The sequence below is a fragment of the Nematolebias whitei genome, chromosome 1 (assembly GCF_014905685.2).
Source record: "Nematolebias whitei isolate Nwh7 chromosome 1, NemWhi1, whole genome shotgun sequence".
Taxonomy (NCBI): domain Eukaryota; kingdom Metazoa; phylum Chordata; class Actinopteri; order Cyprinodontiformes; family Rivulidae; genus Nematolebias; species Nematolebias whitei.
In genome coordinates this window covers 76929048-76941377 of record NC_056498.1, presented here as the reverse complement: position 1 = coordinate 76941377, position 12330 = coordinate 76929048, and the positions used below count along the sequence as shown (strand labels likewise).

Genomic DNA, 12330 nt, shown 5'->3' with positions numbered 1-12330 from the left:
ATATATATATATATATATATATATATATATACATGTATATACATAAAGGTGTTTTAAACTCTTCCCACACTCTAGCAATATTCTAAACAATGTTTCTAAACTCTAAACGCTCTAAAAGAGCACAGAACTTCATGATTTCTCTGTCTCTGCTTCCGCTGCTCTCATACACCTGCCAACGCTCTTGGCCACGCCCACTTTGCTCTGCACTAAGAACAGCTGATCAGCTGCAGCAGGAAGCTTGGCCTGCAGTACGGGATGCACAGAGGTGAAGGAGGAAGCTTTTTCTTCAGCTGTGGGCTGCACAAAGGTGCAGCAGGTGCTAAATGATTTATTTTAAATTAAAAATCCATCAGCCAATTGCGTGGTGTCATGTGCAATCTTATTTTGAAAAACTGTGATAGAAGGAGTTCGCAAGAAACAAACCGCAAAGTTACGAGGGACTACTGTATACTGTAATTTCCGGACTTTATGTCACACTTTTTTTAATAGTTTGGCCAGTCCATGTGACTTATATATGTGTTTTTTTCTCTATACATGATGCCATTTTTGACGGACATGTTAAATGTTCTTTCATACTGACATGAACCAAAGAGTAAACATTACCATGTGCAGCTGTGAGAGGCCCCTTTAGGATTTTGACAACTACATGTTGTTCCTCTTCTGCTAATCCCCCACCACCATCTTCCTCTGGAGTTGGCAGAATTGTTCAAAAGCGACACAGAGGATGGCAACTTGCTTGTAGGACTCGTTGTCTTGTTATGTTAATGAAGCCTGTTCAGGATCCCAGGTATGTTCTGTGTGTCATTGTTATTTCAGATTAAATGTCTGACCTTGCACTTTGTGAAATACACATCTAAATAAATGCGATTTATACTCCGAAGCAACTTATATATGTTTTTTCCATCTTCGTGGGGCAATTTTTGACTGATGCAACCTGTACTTCGGAGAGACGTTTAATCTGGAAAATAAGGTTTAAACAGTATGTAAACTGGCCACCATAATATTTGAGGAAACTATGCTATCTAGTTTTTATATTAACTAAAAGTATAATTTCCTCAAATGATTGGGATGGCCACCATTGGACACCCCCTGGCTCCACCACTGCACCTGGCGGTGGATATACTGTCTCCCTCTACTCGTCAGAATCTGTCACTCTGCACCGCCTCAGACAAGTAAAAAATAAAAAGTGTAACTCCTACCCAGATGCATGCTCAATAATCCAGGTAGAAAAATCTAAAAAAGTTAAGTCTGGTCCACTGGATGAGTTTAAAAAAACAAAACAAAAATTGTAGAAACATTTCGTCTTTCAGAAGTCTTTTGAATAAAAGACAAAATGTTTCTACATTTTTTTGTTTTTTGAACCCGTCCAAAGGACAAGGTTTAACTTTTTTAGATAACTCCTACCCACTTGAATATTTTGCACCAAAAACATTAAGGTTTACTTGCATCTCAAAAACTACAAACGCTCACTATTCGAATTGCTCAGTGACGGGGACGTTGGCTTACTGCTTGTTCGTTGATGGGATTTAACGTTTCCATTCAGGTATTAACCACTTTAGTAGTTGATGAAAGTTTAATAATAAATTGATGACAATGTTAGGACGAAAAGAGACAGCTACAGAAAAAAAAAGAGTAAAAAACAACAACCTATATTGTTGTTTGGGGTCTAAATGGCAGAAAATGATAGTGGGGGCGAGAAAAACAGACTGTGAAGTGTTTTTAAAACCCTTTTTTATACACCTAATGATTTTTTTTGTCTGTTTTTATGAATCTTGCCTGAATAACACTGAACTTGTGAGTGCGTCTCACCTGTAAATTGCCACAGAATTGGTAGAAGCCGGGGTCTGTGTTAATATAGTTATTGCTGGTGCTGTCGATGAGTTTTCTTTGGTTGGGTGTGGTGATGGAGGTGGTGGTCTGAACAGGAGATATCTGTGGTCCTATCCCAATGTCTGTTCCGTTCCCAAAAGCCTGGATGGCATTACCTGTTGAGGAAGAGTGAAAAAAATATTTGAAATTGTGATAAACTGAGAACAGGTCCTGACTGTTTCTGGTGAGGAGAAACCTGCTCACGTTGAATTAAAGACAGAAGGAGCTGATAATGTAAAATTCTGCCACATCAGATTTTAAAGTGAGCCACTTTAGCACCATACTGAGTCATCTCATGAATCACAAGCTTGTTATTCCCCACGTTCAAATAAAACATTATATTGCAACCACAATTAAAAAGAGAGAGAGCGTTAGAAGGTACTTAGGTTTTGTTATCACTTCCCTCCATTATAAATTCACCACATCGTCAAAAAACTGAGTGCTGATGTGGCTTTTCACCATTACAGTCCATTAGCAGCCCTATTAATAGCCTTCTATAGCTTTGATGTAAAGCACACGAACACATCGGAGGACAGCTGAGCCTTACAGAGCTACTGTTTGAACATAATGATATGCTTCCCTCGAACAGTGAATTATGACCCTGACTCTGTGGTGAAGGAACGACCAGCTCATCTGCATACCTGGTTTTTAACCCCACTAAACTACTGGAGCATGAGTGGAAAAGTCCTGATCATTTTTATTTGATTAACAGGTTCAAGTCGTTGGTTTCTACTTAAAACCTTGTTAAAATTGAGGTAAAATATTTGGTCACTTTTCACAGGCCCTGCATGACTCTCGGCTACCTGCGTATTAATTTTAGCTCAGTGTCTGGTACACTGACAGAGATGAAGATATTTTACTGTTGGCTAATGTTGATTAGCTGTGGTGGCCATATTGAATTTAGTTGTCTCCAATAGCTCATGAGTTGTAGACATTTATCTAACAATTACTTTCTGAAAGTTTCAATAAAATCCATAAAATTATTGGAGATCTTTTCATTTTGAGTAATGTTTGGATGCAGTGGAGACGCTCCAGACCACCTACAGAATTGGTAGCTGAAAACGAGGCCTAGTTTTCAGTAAGATTTACTCGTATCTCATGGTCTTTGAACAGAGTTTTTTTTATACTTTTTTTCCCTTTTTTATTATAATTTTCGCAGCTTCAAACAGTTTGTTTTGTTCATATAACAGTTCGTCCTTGAATCATCAGACCTGTGTAAACTGATGCTGGTACGTGTCATGCCAGTTTTTAAACATTCTCTAACAAAAATGGGTTCTCTGTTTAATAAAAATAAATATCTTCTAATAATTTATCAAGGTTTGTCAAGCAATTTATTAAATGTGACCGTTTATGTACACCAGAGTTAAACTCACAGGTGAATACCATCAGCATAGATGATGCCAAACGGACAAATATCTTAGCCATAGGATTCCAAGCATCTGTAATTCTTGCTTAACCTTTGCTTTTTATCATCAAGTGTGGATCTTGACTGAAAAAGAGAGAATCCAGATACAATCAGCTGAAATGAGCTTCCTCTGTAGATGGGCTCAGGACGAGAAGCTCCTTCATCTGAGGGGAGTTCAGAGTTGAGTCGCTGCTCCTTCGCAACAAACGAAGGCATCAGCTGAGGTGGTTTGCTATGTGATTAGAATGCTTCCTTCTGGAGTTTCTTTGGACATGTACCACTGGGAGGAGACCCTGAGACCAGGGCTTCATTTGTAAATCAACTGATGCCGGAACAAAAAGAGCAGGCAGTCTGGGAGGGGAGTGGGGGGGTTGGTGGTTCAGTGGGTCCTCCCCCAGAAAATTTGGAATAAAAGAGATGCCATTTCCTGCATTTTGGTGTATTTTAGCAGGTTGTTAAACATCTGTAAACATTTGATTAAATTGATTAAAACAGGTCTCTCTTGTAAATGATGAGGCTCAATGAGACTGACAACGTGTATAAATAAAGGTTGAATTGAACACACACACACACACACACACACACACACAGACACACACAAACACACACTTCACTGTCTGACCTGAACTCTTCTCAGCTGAATTCAGTGATTACTCCTCCTGCTCCAATCACCACTGTCAGCTGTTCTGCCTTCAGGTGCTTCAATCCTCAGATGTCCAGCTAAGGACAATCCATCTATCCATTTATTTTAGATAATAAACTGGACTGTCTTTTGGACATTTTGATTGCTGTTATTTTGACAAATTAGTGCCATTGTTTTGAAACATGATGTGAATAACACTCAAACGTTTTACTCGTTTTTTTTTTTTTTTTTACTGTAAGCTTTTTAATTTATGTCTGAAATGTATGCAGGATTTCCGACACATCAGCAGTTGTGCGCAGAGCTGTCTGAAGACGCTCCTGTGCGTAACGTGCACTGTCTGCAGGGCGCACAGCTGAAGGTGGATGAAGACGCTCATCCCCGCGGGACATGCGGTCCGTGTCTCTGCTGGGCAGGAGCGTGTGCGCGAGCTGGTGCGCCTGCTGCAGCAGTATCATCCACTCCACAGACTGAGCAACGACTCCTCACGTTGTACTTTTAACAAATAATCAAAATAAAAATGTGCGATGACTTTGGACTTTTATGGGCGGAGATTTGAGTTGGCAGATCTGAGCAAACAGTTGCTGGAATGCACATGGTCAAAATGAGAGAGCTCCCAGATCTTGTTCCGGCAGGATCCAGCTCAGATTAACCACTGCCTGCGACAGACCCAGAACTCCCTGGTGGGGTTATCTGATCTGGGAACACCTTGGGATCCTTCAACAGGAGCTGGTGAGGGTCATTGGAAAAAAGGATGTGTGGGTTTTCCTCCTGGAACTTGTACTTCTGCAACACAACCGTGAGCTTTTCTAGTAACATTCGAGTTGCAAGTGTATCAAATCATTGTGGACCTTTACAACTATAAACCTCTGTGATATGACCAGAGGAAGGCTTGGCCTGAAACATTCATGCACCAGCTGCTGAGGCCAAAGAATGATTCACGTTCGTTTAGGTGGGTGACCTGTCTGTATGAGTTTTTTTTAAAAGTTTCATAACTCCTGCTGCACCTCTGCATATTTCTTTAATGAAGACCAAGAAGGGCATCCTCACAGTGTGTTCAGCACATCAGGGGTCTGAACCACCCTCAGCCTCTTTAACAGCTTAACCTTTAATAACCTTCTTTTGACAGCTGTAAGAATTCAGATTTCCACTAAAAGTAGGTTATCTGACACCAAGCTTCACCCAAGCAGACATTCTGACAGTAGATCAGAAGCCTGTCAACAACAAGACAACTGGATATTGATCAAGCAAACTTTTGGCTTTAGCTGTCCTTCTAAAGGCTTGCTGAGTTTTAGGTTCCCTTTCTCTCTTTTCAAATTCTGATTACACTTTTCCTGACCTACAAAAAACCTTTGATTTAGTTCCACCCCATACATTTATTACCATGACTGTTCCTTGAATGAAGTAAACCAGGAGCTCCTTTAAAAGGACAGTCGACTCCCTGAAAAAGTCTCTCCTTTCACGTAAAATTAACATTTCTTTCTTTCCTTCTCTTTTTGTCTTTCTTTCTTTCTTGCTTGCTTTCTTTCTTTTGGCCAATGTGCAGGTCCTAGATTACAAGTGGAAAATGACTCCATTAATTGACTGAAATTGACAGAAGTAATATATTTTGTATTGTAAAACTAAGAAAAGTAACAACAGCTGTGTTTTTCCTATCCGTTCAACACTTTGCTTCAGTGGGAGGGATAAAGTAGACAAAGCTGTTAAAATGTGCCAGCATTTATTTCAGTGATACAATTTTCAGAACATAATAAGTAATTTCCTCCAATATCCTGATGGCTTCATTGTTTGCAATTTTGCTCAAGTAAGCATGTGCATATTTGTCTTTTTGCTTATATGCATGTGATTGTGTAGCTGGAAGCTTTATGTTGAGACAGCAGATGGATGATGAGCAAATTGTGAGTAATGATGGACTCTTTTCCATCTTGTCAGTCTCGTCACCTAAGGCCTAATTACAGTAGAATGTGTCGATGGTATACAATTTCATGTCTGGTGATGGTCAAACTCCTCTCTTTGTACACTTTGTGCTTTTTGTAAGTATTGTTCAAACACCTTTGTCAACATTGTCCGACTGATGTTAGGTCCACTGTAAGGCAAACCACATCCTAGTTTGTTCAGAGAAAAAAAATCCAAAATTTAAATTAAATTAGTTCTTTATATCCCCCATCACAGATCGAAGAAGCGGTATACGAAATACCCTCCACATATTGTGAGCATCCATCCATCCATTATCTTTTACCCGCTTCTTCCATTTTAGGTCACGGGGGTCGCCAGTGCCCATGTCCAGCTATCAATGTGAGAGGGGCGGGGTACACCCTGGACAGGTCTCCAGTCCATCACAGGGACACATCGAGACAAACGAGACAAACAACCATTCACTCTCTCTCTCACATCTAGGGACAATTTAGAGTTACCGATCAGCCTAACATGCATGTTTTTGGTCTGTGGGAGGAAAGCGGAGTACCCGGAGGAAACCCATGCATGCACGGAGAAAACATGCCAACTCCACCCAGAAAGACTCCCTGACCGGGATTTGAACCGGCAACCTTCTCACTGAGAGGCAGCAGCATTGTGAGCATGATAACATTAAATTAAAGAGAGGTACTAACATTCATTCATGTGTGTGGCTACATCAGGGCATAAGAAAGTTTCATTTAGAAACTTGGGTTGCCAGGTCAATATCCAAGATGGCTGCTACAATATATCTTTATATGTTAGGCTTGTGCACTTGATAACTTCAAAAATAAGCAACGTGCTAACTTCCATTTATATGTGTGGCTACATCTAAGCGAAGATAAGTCACTATAAAAAAATTGAGTTTGCTAAATACATATACAGTATTTATATATACAGTATATATATATATATATATATATATATATATATATATATATATATATATATATGTGTGTGTGTGTGTGTGTGTATGTGTGTGTTGGGAGGGGGGGAGGGTAAATCGACCACCTCTAACGTTTGAGGAAACTATGCTTTCTAATTTTTATATTGCTTAAAAATTGTTTCCTCAAATTATTGGGGTGGTCAAATATTATTATATGGTGGCCACTGCCACCACTGGCCACCCCCTGTATCCACCATTGTACCTGGTGGTGGATAAATTTGCTTCCTCCACTTACTAGGATCCGTCACTCTGCTCTGCCTTGACTGGGTACATCATAAATTTAACAAGTGGTACCCTGATGTCCCCGTCTCTGATGGATCTTAACAGTGAGTGTTTGTAGTTTTCAAGATGAGTGTTTTTCTGGACTGGGAATGTAAGTAAACCTAAATGTTTTGGTGCAAGATATTCAAGTGGGTAGGAGTTACACCGTGTGAAGAACAGAGGTAGTTGTTTGTTGTTTTGGTTTTTGTCTGAAGCAGCGCAGAGTGGCGGGTCCTGACGAGTGGTGTACCACTTGTGTACTTTTATTTTCATTCTGGAAACAACGGAAGTCTTTCAGTCTCACAGCTGTGTGCTGAAAACCTGTGTGATGTGGCCATAAAACAAAAGTTCATTTGTTTAAATGTCATAGACACTCGAGTTAAAATGAAACATTTCATGAATGTGACACCGACAGGTGCACAGCTAATCTCACTATTTAGCACAATTTTTATGGTTCAACCTCGGCTAATATGAAAGAAAGTTTAAGACTTGAAAGTATTTTAAAAAAAGGTTATAGCTCTAATCCTCAGGTGTATTTGCATAATAAACTCAAAGACACTGAGCCACTGGCTTTTCTCAAGAGAGGAAATGGCTTTTCCAGAAGAAATAAAACCATCTCATAGCCACTGCTGACTGAACAATAACTAAAAAAATATATAATCAAAGTTTATTCATTTATAAACATTTGCTAACACACATTTCTTCTATAACACATGTAAGGTGTGCAGATTTTCATTAAAACTTACTCTCCAAAATGCAGTATCTACAGTTACGTAGTGTGTAAAAGTAAAAGTCTATTATGAAAGTTTGTGAAAGTCTATTAAAACCTTGCAGGTCAAACACACATCTCTGATTTGGGTGTGGTTGCTGATCAGATGATCCCAGCTCAACTGAAAGCTGGACTTTGACTGGACCATTGCAGCTATATATATTCTTTTCCAGCCATCCTGTTGTAGATTAGCTGCTGTGTTTTGGGATCGTAATGACTCAGTCTGGTCAAAGATTCACACAGATGGTCTCACATTACACTCTAGAATCCTTTGGTCCACAGAGGAGTTTGTGGTTGACTAAAAGACTCTCAGGAGCCCAGGTCCCGTGGCTGAACAACCCGCCTAAATCAATCCTTCACCACCATTACGGCCCAATACCTGTCATGCTCTGTGATGGACTGGAGACTTGTTCAAGGTGTCCCCTGCCTCCCCACAAGTGACCACAAACAGAAACTTGCTCTGCTCTGAACAGAAAAGCAGTTTAGAAATAGATGAATAGGTTTTTATACTGGTCTCATCGGTCCAAAGGACATTGTTCCAGACGTCTTGTGGGCCAATCAGATGAAACTTTACAAACTAAAGCTGTCCTGCCATGTTGTTTTTAGGAAGAGCAGCTTCTCTCCTGTCAGCTCTTCTGAACAAGTCCTAGTTATTCAGTTTATGTGTCTCCCATCATGAATCAAAGAGGGTTTGGCTTTGTTATAAATTAATACATATATATCATACAATATTAAATATGTTGTGTATTTTTGAATGTGAGGTTAGATTAAAATAAATTTAAAACTGATAATGACTGGATCATACTGTATAGATTGGCTGGATTAGTAAATCCCAAGAATAGAAAGTGGGTTTAATTGTGACACAGTCCCTTGACTGTCTTCTTCTTCGTCTTCTTGCTTTTCCCTATTCAGGGGTCACCACAGCGAGTCCTCCTCCTTCATCTCTCTATGTCCTCTGCATCCTCTGTCCTCACTCCAACTACCTCCATGTCCTCTCTGAAAGTATCCAACAATCTCCTCTTTGTTTTTTTTTCCTGGCAGCTGCATTTCTAACATCCTTTTACCGATATACCCATTGTCCCTCCTCTGGACATGTCTCAATCACTGTCCCTCTTTTGGACATGTCCAAACCATCTCAGTCTGGTCTCTCTATTTTTATCTCCCAGTTGATAGAGAACTTTACTAATTGGCTTTTATGTATGTGAACATTTCTGTAAAGTGTCCTGAGACAACTTTGTTGTGATTTGGCGCTATATAAATAAGCTGAATTGAGTTGTTCAACCTGTGCTGTACCTCTGATGATCTCATTCCTAATCTTATCCATCCTTGTCCCTCCTAAGGAGAACCTGAACATCTTCATTTCTGCCACTTCCAGTTCTTTCTCCTGTCTTTTTGTCAATGTCTCTGTCTCCAGACCATACAACAAAGCTGGTCTCACAACTGTCTTGTACAGTCAAGGGACACAGTATTTTTGTGCTCTTACATTTGAGTTAATTCATGATTGGTCACAACATCTTATCTTGCCATCAATCTGTTTTTTTTTTTTTTAAACAACACAGCACGACTGCTTCGTTGAAGGTTTTTAATGATTTTGTTGAAGCACTGGATGCTAAGGATTATAGCGCTGCACTTTAGACCTGCCTAAAGCTTTTGACACTGTGGATCATGACATCCTATGCCATAAGCTCTCAGACATCAGTTTTTCAGACCATACTATCTGTTGGTTTTCTAATTACCTCTCAAATCGAAAGCAATGTGTTCAACATTATGGTACTTCTTCCAGCAATTTAACTGTCAACAATGGTGCACCACAAGGGTCAGTCTTAGGAATCACCCTCTTCACACTCTACATAAGTAATGTAAGTCAGATCATTCCTGATGCATCTTTTCATTTTTATACTGACAACACAGTTGTTTATTGTCAAGCTAGAACAGTTGCTAAGGTTTTCCAGCTCTTACAGTCTGCATTTGACATCATCCAGTCAGATTTGTTCCATCTCAAACTTGCCTTCAATGCCGATAAAACCAAAGGGATGCTGTTTTCAAAAAGGAAGTCAGTACCAGCAGTTCCTTCTATCTTGTCTATGAATGGTGCTCCCACTGAGTTTGACGATTCTAACAAATACTTGGGTATCTTGGTTGATTTGCATCTCTCTTTTAAGCCTCATGTTCAAATTGTGGTTAAAAAATTTGAAAGTAAAACTGGATTTCTTTTTCAGAAATAGACCTTGTCTGATTCTGAGTGATAGGAAACGCCTTGTAACTGTGACTTTCCATCCGTCCATTGATTACAGTGACATTATTTACATGAATGCTGCAAGCACCTTACAGATGTTGGATGCTGTCTACCATGGTGCACTAAGATTCATAACTGTGCTTCATACGCATTCATACGCTTTTATATGAATGTTTATTGCTGTGCATACCTCATCTGTGTTTTTTATTTATTTATTTAAAATGGGTCTTTCTTGTAAATGAGTCCTCATGACTCAATGAGACTAACCTGTATAAATAAAGGTTGAATGAATGAATTATCTGGTTGAAAATCAGGCTTTGACTGGCACTTCTGATTGAGGCTCAAACAATTAAAGATATAACAACATTACCCAAATTACCTGCAAAATGTCAAACCAGGTGACTTTACAAAAATACCCTGTTTTCAGGCCAACAGCTTTGAAACCCCTGCCAGCATAAACAGCATAGTGCATCTGAACAGACATTCCTACCACATCATTTTTTTTTTTTTTTTCATTTAGCCTTTATTTAGACAGGTAGTCTCATTGAGCCACGAGAACTCATTTTCAAGAGAGACCTGTTTAGGGAGCAGATGGTGGGGGTTAAGGGCCTTGCTCAGGGGCCCAGAGTGGGGCGAATGAAACTGGAATTCACAGTAGGACACAGTATGACCTCACAACGACACCTGATTTAACATTTTATGTATCACTTTATATGCACGCAGTTTGTTTTAATGCTAGAACTGACTTGGTTGGTGTGACTGCATATTCACAGAACGGGCAATGGACGTGAATACATTAAAGTTCTGGTGTCCTTTTGAAAACATTAAAAAGCAGCAAATACAAATCGTGGCTGTGAAGTCACACAGAAACACTGACAAGTAGCTAGACAAATCTCAGGACAGAAATGTGTTTGCTATCTTCATATTAGATATCCTTCGAACAAGCTTAAAGAAAAAAATGGACAAAGAAGTCATACAGCATAAACCTTTAACCTTATTTTAAGAGAATTAAATGCTGAAAATGGTTCGAATTCTAGAATTAGGACTGATAATTTCAAATATATTTTAATTAGGAAAGCTCAGCTCTTTCTGATGAAAACTCTGAGCAGAAAAATGCATTTACGTCTTTCAAAGAATGCAATGTCACCCCATCAGCCTAACAGAGGTTTAGTCACTTGTACGCCTGCTTTAAAGACTGAAGCCTGAGTTTGGAAGCAGTGGAGGTAGCATGAATAAATAGCTTCCAGTAAAATCTCACTTGTGGAAGATCTTCTTTAGTATGGTGGTGAGCAACTCTGTCGGTCACATGATAGACTAGAGATCGATTCCCTGACAGGGAGGTACATTAACATTATTATTATTAGTCTACTTCTCTGATCTCTACAGTAATGAAACTGAATTTCCACCTTTGCTCAAAGCTGCAACACAACGGCAAAAAGTCCTCTCGTTTTCCTCGTCTAACTTTGTCTTCTTGCAGTTCTCCTGTCTTTTGTCTTGTCCTGACCCTGTAGCTGGCGTTTGTCAGGATCTTCAGAGTTGTCAGTTCCAGTTACTGCTGAGCAAGCTTAATGAGAGCAGAGAGAGGTAGGGCATGAAAGGACGAAGACTAAAACCAGAAGAGTCTGAGCAGCACGCAGTGAGACAAAGGCCAAGAAAAAGAACGAGTCAAAGGAAGGGGAATGGGGAGATGATGGAAACGGTGAAGTAGGACGGCGAAAAAAGAACGAGGAAGCCTACAGTGAAAAACACCAAATAACAAGCAGTATGCCCTCATCTCTGAGGGATTTGAATAGAGAATATAGTTTTTGAGATTAGTGTTTTTCTGGACTGGAAGTGAACAGGGAATAAAAGTAAACCGTAATGTTTCTGATGCAACATATTCAAGTGAGAAGGAGTTACACTGTGGAGAACAGAGGGAGTTTGTTTGTTTATTGCTTTTGCTTGTCTGAGGCAGCGCAGGATGACGAATACTGTAGAGTGGTGGGAGGAATTTTATCCACCACCAGGTGCGATGGAGGAGCCAGGGGGTAGTCAATGGTGGCCTTCACCCCCATAGAATAATCCTAGGCCCCACCAAACATTTGAGAAAGCTAAACATTTAAGCAATATGAAAACTAGAAAGCATAGTTTACGCAATTGATTAGGGTGTTCAGTTTATTCCCCCCCCCCCATATTATTATATTTAATAAAAAAATTATATATATATTTTTTTTTATATATTTTTTTTTTTTTAAAATACAATTAAACATAT

At 39.5% G+C, this 12330-nt stretch overlaps 1 protein-coding gene across 1 annotated transcript in view; it reads right to left on the bottom strand.

Annotated features, from left to right (window-relative positions):
- The window catches only part of LOC119413542 (GDNF family receptor alpha-1), a 251133-nt gene that overhangs the window by 42413 nt on the left and 196390 nt on the right, over positions 1–12330 (bottom strand). Inside the window, exon 9 of the mRNA XM_037680600.1 lies at positions 1810–1985. Coding sequence (XP_037536528.1) covers positions 1810–1985 — 176 coding nt within the window. The remainder of the gene's footprint in view (positions 1–1809; positions 1986–12330) is intronic.